General features: G+C 32.4%; 2 protein-coding genes across 2 annotated transcripts; both read right to left on the bottom strand.

Annotated features, from left to right (window-relative positions):
- Window positions 1-3,629: 3,629 nt before the first annotated feature.
- On the bottom strand, window positions 3,630-11,743 carry LOC132716399 (leucine-rich repeat transmembrane neuronal protein 3-like). Its single transcript, XM_060699666.1, has 3 exons — window positions 11,657-11,743; window positions 11,459-11,514; window positions 3,630-5,332 (listed from the first exon to the last, which is right to left on the bottom strand). Exons 2-3 carry the CDS (start codon window positions 11,474-11,476, stop codon window positions 4,169-4,171), a joined length of 1,182 nt encoding a protein of 393 aa, XP_060555649.1. The 5' UTR covers window positions 11,477-11,514; window positions 11,657-11,743; the 3' UTR covers window positions 3,630-4,168.
- A 4,845-nt stretch (window positions 11,744-16,588) lies between these two features.
- Window positions 16,589-20,739, bottom strand: LOC132716398 (leucine-rich repeat-containing protein let-4-like). The gene is made up of 2 exons (XM_060699664.1): window positions 20,628-20,739; window positions 16,589-19,955 (listed from the first exon to the last, which is right to left on the bottom strand). The coding sequence occupies exons 1-2, from the start codon at window positions 20,664-20,666 to the stop codon at window positions 18,585-18,587; spliced, it is 1,410 nt and encodes a 469-aa protein (XP_060555647.1). The 5' UTR covers window positions 20,667-20,739; the 3' UTR covers window positions 16,589-18,584.
- Between the last annotated feature and the right edge of the window lie 1,650 nt (window positions 20,740-22,389).

Genomic DNA, 22,389 nt, shown 5'->3' with positions numbered 1-22,389 from the left:
TACTCATTTCTGATGGGCTAACGACAAAATATACAACATGATCATCCCACAAGCTACGCATAGAAACTGGTAGATATGCACAGAACCGAATAGAACGAAACCAGCGTTATTGTACTATCTGTAACGAAAGAGATATAGAGGATGAATACCATTTTGTTATCAAATGTAAAGCCTACATGCCTTTAAGACAGATGTATATAAAACCTTATTTCTATAGAAATCCTAGCGTGTATAAATTCAATGAATTATTACAGTCAAAAAAGGTTGGTGTAATAAAAAAATTAGGTAAATTTGTTTATGAAGCGTTTAAGCTTAGAGAAACATTAAATTGACATGAAATATTTGTGAAATGTAAATGTATGATCCCTGTTTTAAATATAATTCAACATGCACAGGCCTGTATAACTTTTGTATGTTTTTTTTCTACAGTACGGTAAAATTGTAATAATAGATAATTTATTAATGTTATAATAAACTAAATTTATGTCTATATTTGGTATCTGTTCATGGCATTGTAAGATTTATGTTGTTTTTTTTTTCCTCTCTGTTTTTTTACTTATAAAAATGTATGATACAGGCTTCGATAAATGTTTTAGAATTATGTACAAAGATGTATATCATAGAGATGTATTATAAGTTATTTCATGCAGTGACATTTGCTAACAAAACATAGTCACAACCTATGGGCTTTTACATAATTTTGGAACAGTGTTTACATAATGTATATATAAACTTGTACATGTGTACTATACATCAGTTGAAAATTATCTAATATCATGTTATTACGGGCAAAAGTCGCTGCATATATTTGTTTGGAACACCTGCTCTGTACATTTTTGTAACATACTGTCATATTTTTAACTTACCTACTCAAATATATATCCAGTAATGCGGTCAAATATGTTGAAAAACATCGAAAATCTTTTTCCAGTCATGAAGCGTGGTCGCAAAAAGGCGTGACGGTTTATTATTTCCGGTCTCCATGTTTGGCATGGGGACGGTAATGATTGGTTGATATTAGTAAATAACAATGACGTCGATAAAGTTTATGAATGGGCAAATGATTGTTTATTTTCGGTTTTCCTTATATGGTAATGTTTACTACGGAAATAGCTTACAGGTATTCTGACCCAATTACGGATATATTCACTGCAATTTTACACCTTCATGTATATATGTAATGACCACTCTCACTCGAATGCTTAAATTGACTTGTTCATTATTTAGCAGTTATGAACTTGATTATTTATATAATGATTTATGTACATTATGTTTGTGTATATGTATATAACGAGAAACTATGTAGTTTAAGTCAATAAAATGTTCTTCTTCTTCTTCTTCTTCTTATAACCCATTATTGATATGTTTGCCCTTTCTTAAGTAGAAAACAATGTACTCATTTCTGATGGGCTAACGACAAAATATACAACATGCTATAAACCCATTATTTCCATGTTTGCCCTTTCTTAAGTAGAAGACAATGTACTCATTTCTGATGAACAAACGACAAAATATACAACATGATATAACCCATTATTGATATGTTTGCCCTTTCTTAAGTAGAAAACAATGTACTCATTTCTTATGGGCTAACGACAAAATATATAACGTGATAAAAACCCATTATTTACATGTTTGCCCTTTCTAAAGAAAAAAAACCAATTTACTCATTTCTGATGAACAAACGACAAAATATACAACATGATATAACCCATTATTGATATATTTGCCCTTTCTTAAGTAGAAAACAATGTACTCATTTCTGATGAGCTAACGACAAAATATACACGGATTTGCTTTATAGTAAGCATTTAAGTTCTTTTAGCAGGTCTGTAGAGAGGTCATGGACATTGCATTACGGTAATCATCGGAGGGTCTATTGACATGTCTGTAAGGAGGTCATGATAAAATATTTCACTGTTTCAGAGGAAGAAGCACATTTTGTACTTAATGTATTAACAGAGGATACATTCCAGTGTTGTAAATATGACATATCACATGTTCAGTCAATTGGCCTCCTGCTAAGTTTTAAATATCTAAGCTTTATTAAGTATGTCGCAGCGACAGACACAAATTATTTTCAATCTGTGTTTCCCAGCTTTAAAGTTTTAAAGGAACGAAATGTTTAACAAATGTTTGATGTACTTGACCTTTAAATTGTTTTTATCGTGATAATACATGTCGTCGAGGTCTTTTAAAAAGATATTTTGGTGAAATATTTTGTCAAAACTTTTTGAGAGGATGATTTTTCATAAAGAACAGGAGCTCTCCTCTTTGTTTATATTTGACCGTAATTTCATTGCCAAACTTTTTTTTATTCAAGTCACTTGGCATATTTCCAGAGAAAGGGCTAACATTATAGATCTAATTGGAAAAATTAATTGACATAACCAAGTTTGAGTACATACGTGTACCATCAGCTTATAGCTTCTTACACAATGAAACTAAAATATGTTCCGTGTAAACCAACGTGTAAAACGATACTCATTCTGTATAACAAACACGTGTAAGAATCATTGTACTTCGGAGCGGAAGGCGAGAATACGACAAGTTCTTTTGTTTGCGTTTGTCCCCGCAGAGCAAAAAGAAATGATATGGCATAATCAGCCGATCAAAATAATTTCGTATGAACATCTATATGATATATAATAATAACTTTTTTGGAACAAGAACAATTAATTATCTGCTATATAAAGTAAAGTAATATCGATTCATGTTTCTCACACTGATTAACAATATCAGTATAATTATAATTCTTTGATGGTATATTGTCACGTATTACTACATACTAATTAATATCAACAAAACTATTCATGGTGTAACAGACCTTCCAAAATGGACCAATTCAATTTAACCGAAAACATTTTTATACATAAAAAACCGTTACACAAGTGTGTATTTTGCAAAGCCAAGACTTAGGCAAATACATTGAACATGCATTTACATTTAATAACGAGCATTTTTGACAAGTGTATAATACTGAACACCAATCGCATGATGTTTAAACTTAGTTTTTCCAATCTTACTGAATCATTACATACATACTTTATGATGAACATAATCGTTTAATGTATAAAAAATAATAATCAACTAAACGATGTTTCAGGCGATTCTGACTTTCTGTCCTCATATTATAATTTTGGTATTTCATATACACTTAAAGCAAGCTAGATCTTGAATGGAAATTCATGTTTAAAAGTCGATGGATTACTAAAATAGACTCGTTTCTTAAAAGTGTATATTAAATGATAAATTCTAGATTCTGTGTATATCATCAGCATAAAGATCAGGATATTTTACTTTAAGATCTGTTTTTAACTTGATATTCATATATGAACTGTATTCAAATTCCATTAGATCAAATTGTATTCAAATGCCATTTCACCGATGCATATTTCACTTGTGTTTAATTACTTGACAATTTCAAAAAAGTGTATAGTATTTGATAAACTGATAATGCAATATAATGTAAGATGACGTAGTTTAAATAATAAAATCTACAAAAGTATTTTCATTAGACTTTACGGTGTATTAATGTAAATTTTATGATAATGTATAACAATAAATAAGACTGCTGGAATTATTAAAAAAGACCTGTTCTTTTTCTGAATAATACAGAAGTTAAAAAAAAACAGTTTTCTTACCAGTTCAGATAACAAAACAAGCAAACACTTTAAATACATGAACATGAGATGTTTATAACGTTAACATTTACTGATACCTAGGCTAGTGTTATTTGCAAAGCTGTAAAATTAATCTGAATTTAAAACAAAGGCTTAAAGACATTAATCTGACAAATGGAAAACCAGCTTTAAGCGGTGATTTCATATTCATTGTTTTTAAATAACTTGTTTTTTTGTAATGAATAGCAAAAACATAATCAGTCTAGATAATAAAACCTTTTCTTTTAGTTACAAATATGCAAGAAATTCGAAGAAATCATTGTCAAATTAAGTGTCTATGGGCATGTTTGTAGAGAAGTCATGATAAAGTGTTTGATATTTTCAGAGGACGATGCACACTTTGCATGAAAGGTCGAAATAGCTGACACATTCCAGGATTTCAAATATGACATGTCACAACTGCAGTCAATGTCCCTGTCCTTCAGAAAGAAATAAGAAAGCTTTGTCAAGTTTGTTACTGCAACAGGTACATGATCAAGATTTGTTTAACCAAGATCTAGATGATGTAAATTAAAATTGTCCTTAAATGCTTCTGGTTCTACATACGTGATGGGATTGTCAAAAACCCTTAAAAATGTTAAAGAACTCAATCCTGCTAGATCAGATGTTTTAATTGTCATTATCTTATTGCTGCTAAAAGATAATGATTGCAAGGATTTTAACCTGTTCAATGCGTCTGGTATCCTTTCTAGAAGATTGAATTCCAAATCAATAGTAGCAAGTTTTGAATGCAAGGGAATTTTAGTGATATCTATGTTTTGAAGCCGATTACTATTTAGATTTAGCAACGTAAGTGATGGGAATAAAGTAATATTTGGAAACGTATGGAGGTCATTTGCATATAAGGTTAAACTTGTGACAGAAGACAATTCCTTACCGCATGGTTCAAAAATGGGGGTCATGTTTTTCTGAAGGTTATAGGAATATACGATTGTCAATTCCGAAAGGTGACTTAGATGACATATTGCATTAGGAACTTTCTCAAGTCTATAGTATTTAAGAGAAAGGGATGTGAGCGTGTTTTCAAATCCATCGAAAGCATTTATGGCTAAATGCGGAAACTGAATGTTGTCAACGGTTAATGTCTGCAACACTCGAAGGTAATGCAGTTCCTGTGGCCATTCCTTAAAATGGTCTAAATCTAAACTAAATGAAGTCAGACTCCTTCCTATATTTGACATTGCTGATGCATCAAGAGAATGTAAAGGATTAAACAAAACATCTAGGTTTCTAAGATTAAACAAATTTTTGAAAGCCGACGGTAAAACTGTTAAATTATTATGTTGCAGGTGAAGACTTGTGATTGAATTTGCTACTCCAGTAAACGCATTGCTCTCAACTGAGTGTATCTTATTATTATCCAATCGTAAATCTATTTCTGATGCGTTGATTGAGCTAAAAGTTATAAATGCGTTATTTCGAATAACGGTTATTTCGTTTAATTCAAAATCCAGATATAACTTGTTTACATGATAACCAGATTGTTTAATATTAGGAATGTTCGTCAAACTTTTACTGGTACAACTTATGTAGCTGAAATTTCTTGAATTACCGTAGCACGTGCAAGGTAATGATGACTCTGGACAGTTGTCATCGAGAACAAACGATGAGGATAATCCCAGGAAGGCAGAAACCACTATGATCTGTCTCTGAAATTCATAAAAGTTTTAAATTTCAAAAAAGTGAAGAAGACAAAAAAGGAAACACAATACAGTTTTTCAATACAAAATGACATTTACATTATATAAATGATCAACTTGTATCTAATACTTAAATAAATTAAATAGGATCTTCACATTCTGAGGCATGCTACATGTAACACGTTTTATCATATTACTCAAGTATTGTTGGTCAAATAAATTAAAAAAATTAATTAAAATCATGCTTTTTTTCTTTTATTTTTTTATTCAACCACAGGTTCATATTAAGCGTATTTCTAGTTTGATAAATAAGTATTTTGGTATTAACAAGTGTGTAACTTACTAACTACTTTTTAATTTTCACTTAATTAAATGTGATAGTGTAGCCTTTATACTAGTTTCAATAGTGATAAGTAATAGTTGATATTTTTTGTCTACATGTGTAAGAAAGATTACAACATCCATTATAAATATGACCCTTTCTAATTGCGAACATTTGTCAATGTTATTCTGGTTGCTATATCTTTTGTTCTAGTCAAGTTTTATGTATGTTTCTTTTCTTGAAAGTGTGATACATACAGTAAGTTTGTGATTTAAAGTCCATGTTTGTTATACATGTAGAAGCTTCCAAACGTTTTCAGTTAATATGAAACAGAACAGTACATATGTACAAGAAATGTTGCTTTTTAAACAAATTATATGATTTGACTGTTCAGTGTTTGCAAGCTGTCTGGTTACTACAATGAGAACCCCATTGCAGTGTTATTCAATATTTAATTGAAAACTAATACATACAAAGGTTGTGTGACTGTAATTAAATAAGTATTGTTTAGAATATTGAGAATCTAATTTTGTAATTATGATCATGCGGGATAATTAAATTATCTTTGAAGCGCCTGGCAACAATTCCGCTGTAGGCATTTTCTTTAGCTGTCCTAAAATATTTCTTCAATTATTATATAAAGGGCCAGTACTTTGAAGAATACGGCTAATAGGTAGGTGAAAGCCTTGCTGAAGTGGACAAAAACTTTTCTGAAAGTGATTTTTTCTGTTTATATATCTTTAAAATTACAAGATACGCCTAAAACCTTTTATAAACGCCTTTTTGATTGTTTTTACAAAATGTCTACAACTTTGAAAATTTACGCCCCAGGGCCGCCATGCCGCAAGGACACCAACTTTCAAAAGGCAATAAAAATAAGTTTTATTCTGAAAGTGATTTTGTATATATGTTCTAAAAACTTTATTACATGCAGTTAAAATTGTTTCTACAATCTTTTCTACAAAATTTACGCCGCAAGGCCGCTGGGCTGCTAGGCCACAAACCTCATAAACATGATATAAAAAAAACAGTTCTGAAGTAGTTTTAGTGTTCATTTTTGATAGAAATGACAATATATGACTTAAAAACTTCAATGGTAGCCGGTTTAATTATTTTTACAAAATTTCTACAACTTTAAAGCTAAGTGTGCTTGGCCAACATACCACCAACTTTACAAAGACTAAAACTCTATATCAAAAGCCTAACTGAAAATGGTTTACTACTGTTCTATATAAAATCTTTGATATGTCCTAAAAATCATTAAGAGCCGTTTTAACTGTTTAACAAATTTCTATAATTTTAAAATTTAAGGCCACTAGGCAAATTTTGTTAACTTATATTTTTGTTTATATATCTTTTTAATAACAAGATGTCTTAAAATTTCCTAAAATGCAGCATTATTTTTTTAAATGTTCTCAAAACTTAAAATTTTAAGGCTTCTCGACCGCCAAGCCGCTAACATTACGTCACTAGGTCGCTAAGCTGCCAAGTTTATACGAATAAACCTTTAAAAGATCCCTATTTGACAAAAATTGTGCGGATTTAAGATTATATTCGTTTTTCCATATTTATTTTATGAAATTCAGAAGTATAATCTAAAAGTCTGTTTTTTAATAGTGTTATAAATTCTTCTCTCTTGTAATTTATAATTACTACTACTTCCATAATTTCTCATATTTGCATAAAATAAACAATAACTGTTTTCCGTTTCATTTCACCATTTATTTATTTGAAAGTGTCCTAAATTTCTAATCTACAATTAATATTTAAAGTTACAGTTTTTCTTCCTCACACATGGTTGATAAGTTACTCAATTTTTACTATTTAGCTCTTAAGATCTCATTCTTGAAACTTTCATCTAAAATCCTGAATCTTGACTCTTCAATCTAGAAACTTGAATATTGACTCCCCCCAGAAAATCTTGTCCCAGTATTTATATGAAATACTTTGACTTTCCATATTTGGAGGTTACCTTAGTGTTAATTGACAAATTTAAGCCTTCTATATTTATGACGACAAGTGTTGATCAAGTAACTGTACCAGAAACAAACAGACTGATTCCTGGAATATTTATGATGGTAACCAATGATTGAGTTCCCTAAACACAACAATTGCAGACCTCTTGTCCATTATTTATGCAGGTACCCGTTGACAGAGATACCAAACTAAAATCTCCCAGACTGGTACACAGTCTAGCCCCAACAGATTTATAGTAATAAATAATGACAACAAATGAGGTCTCAATTCTCATACAAACTCAATCATTAAATCAAACCTTAACCAGGTGCCTTGCTAGTTGTGTGGTGACCCTGTCAAACCTTGCGGCATGGTCACATATTGATAAAGTCCACCTCTACTTGTACAAAACGCAGTCTTCTCACGATCCCTTTTATCCAATTCAATCTGGTAAAACCCCGAAAGTAAATCTAATGAACTATAATAATTATTTCCTCCCAACGATTCAAGACAAGATTCTATTCTTGGTAACGGATAAGCACATTTTTTGCTTAAATTGTTCAAACCCCTGTAATCCACACAAACTCGTACACCACCCTGAGGTCCCTTTTTTCGTACAAAACATAAAGGTGCAGACCAAGGACTCGTGCTCTCTTCTATTATTCCCATGTCTAATTGCTGCTGAATGATCTTTTCTTCTTGTCCTTCAAAAGCCTTTGGTACACGTCTTGGTGGAATTTTGATTGGCCTGACATTTTCTGGAACTTCAATAGTATGTTTCACAACAGAGGTACGACCTAAATCTGTAGGAGAACTTGAAAATGCATTTTTATGTTTTTCTAATAGATGTTTCAATTTTTCCTTTTGTAAATTATCAAGATTTTCTGAAGATCTCTGATATAACTCTTTTAATTCACTGTTCCATTTTGTGATATCGCATTTAATATTATCCTCATTTATTTCGAAAGTTGCCGACAATTTGCAGTCATCTAAGTTCACATTTTCTTTCAATAAATCTTCTTGATTTAATTCATGCAAATATCCCAATAATGACCCCTTGGTTAATTTCACATTTCTATCAGAGGTATTAACCAGTCTTATAGGAATTGAATTGCCTTGAAGTTCCCTTGGGGATACTAGCACACTTCCCATAAACACTTTATTCACTGGCCATTTATTTTCCAAAGGGCAGATGATGCCTAATGATGAGTTAATTGTTCCAAGATTTATTGCCTTGCCAGGTATAACAATTTCTGAGTTTGCTGGAATTGATACCTTTGACCGCGTAGTAATTTTCACCGCTCTTAATGGCACTTTCTCCACAAATGTCTTGCATTTTCTCCCATTTAATTTTAATCCTTTTTGAGCACTAAGTTCGAAATTATTTTCATTTAAAAAGTCTAACCCTATTAATCCATCTTCATGAATATGTGCAATAAAAACCGTATACTCAAAAGTTTGACCTGCATTTGTAAAAGAAAATTCACACTGACCAACTATAGTTAATAATCCATCATTTGCGACTTCAAAGCGCACTGAACGATCAACATCAGACAAAATAGGTCGAATATCTTCTGGAATTCTATAATAAAATGCAGACGATAATATTGTACAACAAGCTCCAGTGTCTATAACAAAATTTGCATTCACAGTATCAAAAATTTTTACAGGCATAATAAGCGAAACACCATTTGCATTAGCACTCCTACACTTAATTGTCTTATATACAATGTCATTGTCACTGACCAAGTCTGGGCCGTAAGGCTTGGTCTGAGTTAGTTTCCCTGAGACAGTTGATTTGATGGACAATCCCTAGCATAATGTCCGAGAGTATGGCATTTGTAGCAAGTGACATTCTTGTAGTCTGGTTTATTTGACTGACGCTGAGTAAATTTCTGGTTGTTGTTTGGCTTTAAATTCAATTGATTTGCTAGCTGGTCAATTTTCTTTCCTAATGATGATTTCAGATCCTTACCAAAATCTTGAAGACGGGCTTCTGTGACGTATTCTTCCTTTTTATCAATACTCCTGATCCGAGGGCCTCTTACGTCATCCCTTATACTTGTATAGTTGTCTAACAATTCTCTAGCATGGTCTATTGTCTTAGGGTCTTGCATCCCGATGAACAAAGCTGCTTGTGAATCTTGAAGTCCCTTCAAAAAATGACGTAAATTTATGGTTTCTCGAGTGGCATTGTCAGCAGTAGGGTATCCCTTAATCACCAACCTTTTTACGCTTGCAACATACTCAGCCAGAGTTTCCTTCTCGCGAAAATATTTGCGATTTTCCAATTCAGCCAAATACGAAGCAGTAGATCGTTTTTCTTGAAATCTTGTAATAAGTGCAGTTTGAAGAAGATTGTAACTGTTCAATGTGTCTTGTCCCACTTGCTTAAATATGTATTCTGCAGCCTTGCCTCGCAAACTGTTTTTCAGACGGAACAGTCGCTCATTGTTGTCCCAATTGCAAGCTATAGCCATGGCCTCAAATGGATTGATGAAGCTTTCCCATGAATTTTTCCCATCAAAAAGAGTTTGTCTGGGGAGTGGAACGTCATACTTCCTATGTGAAATTCCATTTGAATTTCCAATATTTGACTGTGAACCATTTCTTTGTGAAAGAGCTATGTCTGCTTCAAGTTGCCTTATCTGATTATTTTTCTCAATGCTAATGTCATTAATTCTCTGTTGATACTGATTCACAATTTCATCTCTCTGTAACACGGATTCTTGCTCTTTTTTTCTAATAATATCTTCTAATTTTCTATTTTCTTCTTCTGCAATTCTCAGTTTTTCATGTAATAACTCAGTTTCCGATAAAACATTGTCACCAAATTGTTCTTCCACAATAATTGAAGCTGCACCGGTTTGTTTCTTTGGTCCCATTTTAGTAATTTTATAATGTACAGTTCAAATAAATGTCTCTTCAGATAATCACTTTAAAATCTTTTCTAAACGTGTTAAAGTCCAAAAATCCCGTTCGCTGCCACCAGTGTTATAAATTCTTCTCTCTCGTAATTTATAATTTCTACTACTTCCATAATTTCACATATTTGCATAAAATAAACAATAACTGTTTTCCGTTTCATTTCACCATTTATTTATTTGAAAGTGTCCTAAATTTCTAATCTACAATTAATATTTAAAGTTACAGTTTTTCTTCCTCACACATGGTTGATAAGTCACTCAATTTTTACTATTTAGCTCTTAAGATCTCATTCTTGAAACTTCCATCTAAAATCCTGAATCTTGACTCTTCAATCTAGAAACTTGAATATTGACTGCCCCCAGAAAATCTTGTCCCAGTATTTATATGAAATACTTTGACTTTCCATATTTGGAGGTTACCTTAGTGTTAATTGACAAATTTAAGCCTTCTATATTTATGACGACAAGTGTTGATCAAGTAACTGTACCAGAAACAAACAGACTGATTCCTGGAATATTTATGATGGTAACCAATGATTGAGTTCCCTAAACACAACAATTGCAGACCTCTTGTCCATTATTTATGCAGGTACCCGTTGACAGAGATACCAAACTAAAATCTCCCAGACTGGTACACAGTCTAGCCCCAACAGATTTATAGTAATAAATAATGACAACAAATGAGGTCTCAATTCTCATACAAACTCAATCATTAAATCAAACCTTAACCAGGTGCCTTGCTAAAACTACAACAATAGTCTATGTCGCTTTGATATTCACAGCTATCAACTGCAGTAAGGATAAGGAAGAAATTGAATCCAAAATTTAAAAATGGGGTTTGCGGAAATGAGACAAGGAGACAAGGATTTTATAGCGTTGAATACATTAATAAGCTATAAACAATACAAAGCGAACTGAATGTCTACTTACATATGATATGTTTCTCATTTTATAGCATGTGCTGTATTCCCTTTAACACCTATTATCTGAAAATAAAATATGTTATGTTTTAAAGCTATTTCTGATATATATAAAAATTCATTCATATATATCACACTATTTTCACTGTATTCAGATGTATAAAACTTATAGTATCTAAGTAATTACAAAATAGTGCAGGAAACTTACTTTGTATAGGTAAAATGAAAGTGGTGTTCAATCTACTTTACGCAAGCGACTGGTCAACTCTGAATAAATGTCGTTTTCGATAAGCTGGCCAAAAATAAAATCATGTGATTAGACTACGTGTTGTTTCTTTAAGGGGACGTTTCATTTTAGGTGCGTGACCACCTCCTTGATATGAATGCTCGGTGTTTTCTTAAATACTCAACCTGAAAGTTTAAATGCCATGTATATTTATGTACATGACGAAATTGTTGCTCCTGTTTTTACCGTAATTTAAAACAGCCACCTTATCTGAGAATACACAATTACAAGAAATTTTACAATTTTAAAAAATGTTGTTTTTTTTAAGGAAAGCTTATGATTTTCAACATTCTAACTTGTACTTTTTATTCTGTTAAACTTGTATGTGTTTATTCGTATGACACTTTCTTTTTATAAATTAAATTAATGATATTACATAACACATTATGGCAGCAGACATCATTTTTTAGTCTTGGTTTGTATACTCAGTTTTTAAATGGATCTGTTAATCGTGTTGTTTTCATTTTATGTTTACGTATTAATGACTTCACCATGTGCAATTTATTTCTGACGAATTTTCCAAAAGAAATTTTGTTACTTCAAACTTAGTTTATTGCTTTTATAAAATTGTTGTCAAGCATTAACATAACTTGCGTTTCCACGGGGGAGAATCACGCCGTTCGTTACCCAAACAAACAAGATGGTGGATGCAGCCAAAAAGTAGGGTTTTCCCTTTTTTCTCTGAAATTCGTGATGTTCTAATGTAAAAGTACATATAACAACCTTCTCCACAATTTTCCTGGCACACAGGATTTTATTTCATGATGTTTCGTCCCGTACTTCATCTGAAATGCGCGTCACCAGATTCGAAGCGAGAAAATTTTCCACCGGTTTGATCGTGGTAACGTACGGCTTTTTCTCTAAAATTCACTGTTTCGTTTACATATATGTCAATTACTGAAACCACTGACCTTAAAAAGTTGTAATATGTGGTCATCTAAGCATACATGCCCATTCTGGCTAGAATAACCGCTGAAAATATTAATATCGGGGCATTTTCCGGAAATGATAACGTATGGCGCACAAAATATCAATGATAACGTACGGCGCATTTGTTTCTGATTAATTGATTTTCTATATAACAGAAAAGCTATGTTTACAAGACATAACAGGATGTGTAGAACCAAGTAAAGAAACTGAAATAATTAATATAAGTGTCCAGCTTTATTTGTCATCCAATCAAAGCGCTTTTTTTCTTAAAAATTCTTTGTGTAAATTTTCATAGAAGAACAAAAGTCGATTATATATCAAAGGCCATTCATAGCAATCTTCTTTTTTTATAGTGCTTCATAGAACCGCGTTTGTGCAAATGTACAAGTATAGTGACGAAATAAAGTGAGTTCTAAACCGTAACATACCAAAATATTCTCCGGTCGCTGTCGCTCCCGTCGAAGTTTCTAATTTCTGTAGAACAACACGGATGAACACTAACATATACTTCGTAAACACTAGTTTAAGAGTAGCGTAATAATTTTTAAAACCGTTCTATCATAAAGACAATGACGTTATCTAAGCGCATGAGCGGTCTGTCATTAAAGGTTTCAGACGGGTTTTCCGGCATGGATAAAAACATCGAAATCCAAATCCGATTTGAAACTTTATATTTAACACTAGAAATTAATAAGCAAATTCCAATGTCACTCTTTTATTGCTGATACCTGCAATACTTTTTTAAGAAATTATTGTTTCTGTTGGGGCGTTTGTGAAATAAAAACGCCAGAATATGATAGGCAAATTCTTGGATCAAATTATGACGTTCCTTTCATTTACAATTATGAAATCCCAAATTGATGCGAAGGGACCTTCATTTTTTAGGATATGTGTATAAACATATGGTAATTGCGTTTATGTATTAAAAATCGAATTATATACAACAATTTTGCATTAATGGTTCATGTAATGCATGTTTTATTATATGTATGTACATGTATATGTGTGTATGTATATACGAACGACCTATAAGTTAGTGGTTTAAAGATCAATTTTGATATGAAAATGTTCATTATGTAACTACTTAAGAAGATGTCGGCTGGTATTTACTTTATCAATCAAAATTGATCTTCTCCAAACTTTTTCATGATTTTTGATATTATGTTTATATGAACTGTTCGTTATTGTGCATGTTTTATGTCCTAATCGGCTTTAAAGTCTATTGGAATAAAATAAAATGTCTACTGTCCACTATAATAAAAAAAATTGTAAGGCTATGTCACGTAAATATATCTGACGTCATAGTGACACAACGTCACGCTAAATGGTAGCGTTTCAATATTAACCGCCCGTCAATTAAACAGAAAATTTCTTATTTAGTAATAGTTATAGTACATGAAACGAGTTAGTTACGAGGATATAACACTGGCTGGGGCGACATCAAGGGATGTTTCTGCTAAAAAAAATGGCGAGGCCGTAATTCATTGTTATGTATTTTTCTTGAATAAACACAGGCTCATCTCAAGCTAGCCGCAATCACTTTTCGTTTTGTTTATGTTTGATGGGTTCAAATATTAAGATTTCCTTATCAGAAATTTGTTAGGAATAATTTAAGACTTTTTCTTTGGAAAATAAAATATATCAAGCCGTCCGTACCTTTTTAACATTTTTGCTCTGCTGAATGCGTTTCTTCTTTCTAATAAGGGGTTAAGACCATAATTATCGCACAACACTGGTGAAATTTAATGTGAAGACAACACTACACTAATGTTTCCTGAAAGTGGAGGCTTTTCTTTCCATTCTGCATTTAATACAAAATATTCTCAAACTATACACGTGTGTTTTAATTAGTATATTATCAACGAATATCTATTATGCCACCAGCTAGAAAGATATTTATATCCGATGGTGCAGCATTGTTCAATTAATTATTTCTGACCTGACCAACATTTTTTTCCAGATATATATCATTTCCTACATAAAAATAATTCATTATCAGCTGATTGGACAAATGGAAATCCACCAAGTAGAAAATGCGCCGTACGTTATCATTGTTATTTTGTGCGCCATACGTTATCATTTCCGGAAAATGCCCCGATATTAATATTTACAGCAGTAAATCTAGCCAGAATGGGCATGATTGCTTACTTGACAACATATTGCAACTTTTTAAAGTCAGTAGTTTCAGTTAATATACATATATGTAAAAGAAACAGTGAATTTGAGAGAAAAGGCCGTACGTTACCACGATCAAACCGGTGGAAAATTCTCTCGCTTCGAATCTGATGACGCGCATTTCAGATGAAGTACGGGACGAAACATCATGAAATAAAATCCTGTGTGCAAGGAAAATTGTGGGGAAGGTTGTTATATGTACCTTTACATTAGAACATCACGAATTTCAGAGAAAAAAGGGAAAACCCTACTTTTTGGCTGCATCCGCCATCTTGTTTGTTTGGGTAACGAACGGCGTGATTCTCCCCCTTGGTTTCTTTTGAAACTAATAAAGTGTTTAAATTGTAAACATGCGTATCATTTTTTAAACCTGTTGTTAAAATATCGTTAATATAGCATATATCATTTCGCTTTTAATATCTTATCAATTATAAAAAAGGCTCTTTGAAGTCAAACTGATGTGATCTTTCTAATTTAAGTTGAACAGGTGAAGTACCTTTTTCTGTATTCATTATGTGGGCCCTCGTTATAAGTAGTACAACCCTATAAAAATATCATCGGTTCCCACACGTCGATTTGAACAAATATACAGTGCGTTTAGGCTACCCCTAAAACAGTTATGAAGCACAGTTAATGGGAAAATTGATTCGTTTTTAGTTGTTTGGAGAGTCGTGATAATACCATTACAGTTTCAGTTTTGGTGTGACTTATACCATAACATGCAATATAAAGGAAATAATTAAAATGAGCCGCGCCATGACAAACCAACATAGTGCGTTTACGACCAGCATGGTTCCAGACCAGCCTGCGCATCCGCGCAGTCTGATCAGGATCCATGTTGTTCGCTTACAAATCTATAACAAGTAGAGAAACTGAAAGCGAACAGCATGGATCCTGATCAGACTGCGCGGATGCGCAGGCTGGTCTGGATCCATGCTAGTCGCAAACGCACTGTGTTGGTTTTTCATGACGCGGCTCAAATAAATTTAACATTCAGTTTCAACAAAAGACGACAGCTTTAAGTGAAATTTCACTATATTGAATTGTAAACATCTAAGATAAGAACGACATTTATCATTATAAGGCTCAAGGTTTCACGCTGATGTAAACTGAGGACACAATTAAGGATTTTCTCAACTTGTTTTACAACAAACGATTACATTAAAATTTGGTCTTCTTCAATAGATTGTATTAAAACCTATACCTATCCCATCAACATATAGTGATAAAGATCTATTCTGTAAAGTTTTAAATAACAACCAAACCATTTGAATTCTTCATTTTTATTTGCTTATTAAACGTTATGCGTACTGGAAAATAAAATCATAATACGGTAGAACAATATGTATGCTGTCAAAAAATTAACAATTTCTCTGAAGATGACAACTATTTAAAGTGATATGTTTAAAAATTGTGTCCTCAAGGCATTTAAAAATGGTTCATTTAATTGGAACCATAATTAGATTAAGTAAAAAGCAATTTGAATTTCATATGAAGTAATTTGCACATCGATTTCCGAAATTTCAAGTGTGTTAATAACTCTATCTACTAGTTGCACTGTAGACAGACGATATTTTCAGCGTTTACCAAAAACCGTATTCTGCTATTTATTAACTGATTGTCACTGTATCATTTGTTGGTCAATGTTCATAAGCACATATTTTATTTAGTTCCTAAGTTATTTTTTTGAAAACAAATATGATTTCACTCTTAATGAAACTAACTATTTGGACAAACATGTCTATCAAGTTTATTTTTTTTTATTTTTTTTTTTTTTTTTGTAAATGAGATTTTAAATTGATAATATATTTTGGTAGCCATTTGCTTCATTACCAAATTACCATACCACAGCAGCATTCTTTTTTGCTTTATCTTTTACATTAAGTTCCAAAGTTACATAAGATACATATTCAGAGACACTTCTAATTTAGTTTAAAAAGATACGTCACACTATCTAATATGTTTTTAGACATATCTATAAAGTGCATTGGCTTGCGAAAAAGTCGGTTTTATATCTAACTTTTTATTTTTATTTTTTTAATCGCAGCAATTTGCTGTACAGAACACACTTCTAGCCAAGAAAATAAATATTTAAGTTAGATTGTTTATACTACAAAAGAGACACTTGAATACTAAAACGAAAGCATGGATAAGATTGAAGCTGAAATTATATTTCATTTATTTATTTATTTTTGTATTCAGATTAAGGTCTTTTCCGCAAGTCATCGACTGCAAATACAGACACGACAGATACGACAGATACATGCAAATACGACAATCGATTCTTGTATTAGGTATCAGAGCTTGGGTATCTTTAGCCATAGAAAAGTGTAGGAGTCACTGAGTGCCTTATATTTCACGGTCTCGAGCTAGATCGTATCAAAATGGTTGTTCTAATAACCATGTCTAAGATTAATAAGGTTATGAAAAAATTAAATTATTATTATATATTATAGCTTTGTTGAATTGAATCGTTTCAGTGATGTTAACTTGCCGTCATTTTTGTACAATAAATAACAAAATCATTCTGTTTTATTTGTGTTTTATCTAAATCTTAAAGTTATTGTTAATTAATGTTATGCAACCTAAAATAAATCTTAAACAAGAGCCGGTTGAACCGGGTGATGCTCCTGGAATAGGTTTTGGACACAGGAAGGTATACCTCTTGTAGTGTCAGAGTTATGTCACAGACAAAGTTCAAAGTAAAAAAACAATCCAAATGTTGTGCGCGACACGTCGTCCCAATATGGTGATCATTTCTGTGAAATAGTTGTAAAATCCGACTTCAAATAAAGAAGTTATGGGCCGGGCACGATTTTGCTGTAAGGTCATACTGTGACCTTGACTTTCAATGTAAGCGACCCAAATGTTGCGCGGGACACGTCGTCTCAATATGGTGATCATTTCTGTGAAATAATTGTAAAATCCGACTTCAAATAACGAAGTTATGGGCCGGACACGATTTTGCTGCAATGCCATGCTGTAACCTTGACCTTCAAGGTAGCGGCCCAAACGTTGTGCGCGACACGTTGTCTCAATATGGTGATTATTTTTGTGAAAAAGTTGTAGAATCCGACTTCAAATAACGAAGTTATGGGCCGGACACGGTGTCGGGACGTACGTACGTACGTACGGAAGGAAGAACTAACGGACGGACGGACAGACAACCCGGCGACTACATGCTCCCCCGAAATTTTTGGGGGAGCATAAAAGTCTACAAAAAACATAACCTTAAATTATAGCATTTGTTTATATTCAAAACCTTAAACAATAGAAATTCATTTTAACTCTTTATCCATCACATGAAATATCATGGTTTCAAATAAGAAGGTATTTTGTAATTACCTTTTTTCAAAATTTAAACAATAATTTTGTTTATTACACGCATCTGATGTAAATGTATAGTGCGAAACATATAAGTTAATATTATCACTTTCAATTCTTTAACATAGATATGAACCACTATAAAGTTTATTAGTTAGAAATAAAATGTATGATTGCATTCCTTAATGAATCAACTGAGTTACACAATTAATTAATATAATGAATTAAATAACCACAGCAAAGTATTTTGCATGTAATACATCATTTTATTTTCATGACATTATGAAATTATAAGTACAAAATGATATTTAAAGGTATTACACATACAAATCTTTGTGAATCACAAAGGACTGAGAAAAATCAATTTTGTTTTTGATAGAGCATATACACGGACGTTGCATTTCAGTAATCATCGGTGGGTCTATTGACAGGTCTGTAGAGAGGTCATGATAAAATGTTTCACTGTTTCAGAGGAAGAAGCACATTTTGTACTAAATGTATTAACAGATGATACATTCCAGTGTTTTAAATATGACATGTCACATGTACAGTCAATAGGCATCCCGCTAAGATATAAATATCTCAGCTTTGTCAAGAATGTCACTGCGACAGGAACATGGTCAAGACGTGTGTAATCTAAATCTAGATAATATAAATTGATATTATTATAAAACGCATCTGGTGCTATGTACGAAATGGGATTCTGAAACAAATTAAGAACAATCAAAGAAAATAATCCTGACAAGTCAGGTGTTTCAATTGTTTTTATCTTATTACCATAAAGAAAAATCTGTTTGAGACGTTTGAACAGATTCAACGCATACGGTATTCTTTCAAAACGGTTATATTGTAAAGATAAAGATGTAAGTTCTGTGGACGTTGGAATTTTAGTACTTTCTATATACTCAAGTGAGTTATTCAAGATATTTAACTTTGAAAGGAATGGGAACAAGGTAAAAACATTTGGAAACGTATGAATGTTACTGCTAGCTAGATTAAGCTCAAAAACGGTAGAATTAGTTTGAGTACATGGCGCAAAAGTAGAGGATATATTTGTCTGGAGATGATAAGCAAATCTAAATGTGAAAGAAGTAAGCTGACTGAGGTGGCATATAGCATTAGGAACATCCTTAAGCTTGGAGTAATCAAGAGTAAGATGTCTAAGCGTACTTTCAAATCCATGGAAAACATTAACATCTAATTGTGGATAAGGTATGTGGTTTGCAATCAATGATTCTAATACTCGAAGGTAATGAAGTTCCTTGGGCCACTTGGTGAAAGTATCTAAATCGAAGCTAAAGTAAGTCAAGCTTCTTCCTATATTGTGCATAACTAATGTATCAAGAGAATGTAAAGGGTTGTCACAAATATCAAGCCTTTTTAGGTTAACAAGATATTTGATAGCAAATGGTAAAATTGTTATATTGTTACTTTGCAGCTGCAGACTTTTGATGGTTTTTGCAATCCCATTAAATGCATTGCTTTCAATCGTGTGTATCATATTTCCTTGAAGTTGTAAATCTATATCGTTTGCATTGATTGAGCTCAAATTTCGAAAGGTATCATTTTGAATAACAGTTAATTTGTTGTAACAAAAAAACAGATTTATCTTATCAACGTTTGCACTAAATTGTTTAATATCCGGAATGTTCGTTAGATCTCTACTGCTGCATCTGATATCTATGCCGTCATAACTGTCAAAGCATGTGCAAGGTGAGGACACTAGGCAATCGTTCTGAAGTATGAATGTGGTAGAAAATCTCAAGTAGGCAATTATCACTATAGCAAGAATCTGAAAAGTCAAAAACTTAATTATTCTTTCAGAAGATGACTGTTTTGAGTTTAAGTTTAAAACCAGTTTTGATATGACCTTGCTTTAAATGAAATTGTCACTTTGCTATATGGACTACTACTTTAGTTCCTGTTTTGAAATGCGAGTGTTCTATATGAAATGAAAAGAAGAATAATATTTAATCTTAAGATTAAATTTAAGAACATTAAAAAACAGCAAATTTTTTTTTGCAATCCCATTAAATTGACAATGTTGAAAGTGCGATTTGATTGAGCCTGTTCGTGAACGGTACTAGGAAGTACAAGGTACCGTCTAAGTCCTCAAACACCTACTTAAGGGCAATTCAACATTTCACACGAAAACGTAAAATTTCTATTTAGAAAAATACGCATATGTGTTCATAAGTCGGTAATATCACGGAACATTTTGTGAAACACGTTAGTGCCATTTCATGAAAAGAGGCTTTTGGTCCCCAAATTAACCATCGTTCGTTTTAAGTTCCATATTTAAGTACGAGCTTGGTAACATGTGCATGCATGTATTCATTATCACTTAAAATTTAAGTAAATTTGAAATTGGGATTTTAAAAAATGTTCAAGGCAAATAAGGACACGAATTGCATGTTTTTCTATAAAATCAATTTAAGACGTGATATAAATACTTTCTACTTACAGGTATAACATCACTCATTTTTATTACGCAAACACACATTTGTTGAACACCTGTAAATTCCAGTTATCTGAAACAAGAAAATGATATATAATATCATACGTAAATAGACGACTCTTTGGTACTTTCACTGTCTTTGGTACAAGAAACTTGTAGCTTAAGTTCTTGCACATATCTACGTTTTTAAAAAATGAACCAACGTCACATACTTTTTAAACCAACATAACAAAATCCATTGAGTTTCTTTTACCATTGGAAGGAAGGGGTCAATGTGCTGTGGTCGTCTAATTATTGTGAACGTTTGTACAAGGTAATTTCAAAATCCATTGAACAAGTAATTTCAAAACCCCTTGAACGATGAAACAAGTATGGTCCAAACACATCATTTTAAGCTTTGACCTTCAAGTGTGACTTGACTCTGGGTGTTGCGCATGACGCATTGTCCCAATATTATGAACTGTTGTGAAAAGAAATTTCAAAATATCTTGATCGATCAAAACATTTTGGGCCCGACACAAAATATATGCTATGTTAAGCTTTGACCCCTAAGTTTGACCTTGACATTGGACGTAGGAGTCCAGATATTGTTTAGGGCACGTCGTATTATTATTGTAAATATTTGTGATAAGCAATCTTAAAATCGCTTGATCTTCAAAACACAAACACAAACACAAACTATACCATATACATGTACCATATTAAGAATTAACCTTCTTGACCTTACAGTTCAGTGTCTGTGTGTTGCGCATGACACGTCGTCTCATTATCGAGAACATTGTGCCAAGTATTTTCAAAATTCCTTGATGGATGAGTAAGCTATTGGCCCGTCAAGACTTATACAAACAAACAATATTGACTTAAAGTTGACAAAGTGTTAGCTTGACCTTGGAGGCAGGGGAATTTATGTCGCGCAATTCAAATCGTTTCATTATGATATAAAATATTTGTGCCAAGCTATGTCAAATTCCTTTTATGAATGGCTTAGTTACGAGATTAAAGATATAGTAACGTACTATTCTTTTTTTCAAATACCTTTAATTGCTTTACAAACTCTTGAAATGAAATGAACATCTTTGGAGTACCCACATAAAATATATGTAACGCTTTCAAACCTTCATACAGATTTAGGTAAACACAGTCTGAGTACAAAGAGTCGTTCAACAACTGGCAGTTTCCTTGAAAATGGATTATTTTTACTTAACAAGAAATAGAAAATGCAACTTCCAAAACATAGTTCAAATGATATATATGCAGCAAGATTTTCTTAGATATCAATAAATATCTGCAGTTAAAGTATTTGCTTGTTTTGGTTGTACGTCACACCGACACAGTATAGGTCATTTGGCGACGTTCCAGCTTTACTGGTGGAGGAAGACCTCAGGTGCCCCTCTGTGCATTATTTCAGGCACGAACGGGCACCTGAGTAGAACCACCGACGTTCCGTAAGCGAGTTGGATAGCTTCCTCACATGAAAGAATCCAAAGTCCCTGTCGGGATTCGAACCTACAGCGGTGAGGGGCAAGTGGTTTGAAGCCAACAACCTTAACCACTCAGCCACGGACGCCCAACTTAAAGTATTTAAACAGCGAAGTAAATTAGCATCGTATGTCTTAAAGTGAATTATATAATACTTATAAACATCGGATTTACATTCAATGGTAACAATAATATATCATCAATTAAATTTATGCTATCTTAGCATGAAATTGTTTTGCACACGCGGTGGATAATCTTAAGTGTTAAATGTGAGTGAATCTCAATTAAA

Source organism: Ruditapes philippinarum, unplaced genomic scaffold (genome assembly GCF_026571515.1).
Source record: "Ruditapes philippinarum isolate M1 unplaced genomic scaffold, ASM2657151v2 ctg12393_1_1_1_1, whole genome shotgun sequence".
NCBI lineage: Eukaryota > Metazoa > Mollusca > Bivalvia > Venerida > Veneridae > Ruditapes > Ruditapes philippinarum.
This window is presented reverse-complemented; position numbering and strand designations above follow the sequence as displayed.

Excerpts from the sequence above, each read along its gene's own strand:
- LOC132716398 (XM_060699664.1), bottom strand. The coding sequence starts at position 20,666 with ATGTGTGTTTGCGTAATAAAAATGAGTGATGTTATACCT. Across the intron at positions 19,956-20,627 it reads AAATGAGTGATGTTATACCT|ATTCTTGCTATAGTGATAAT; the intron begins GTAAGTAGAAAG and ends TTGACTTTTCAG.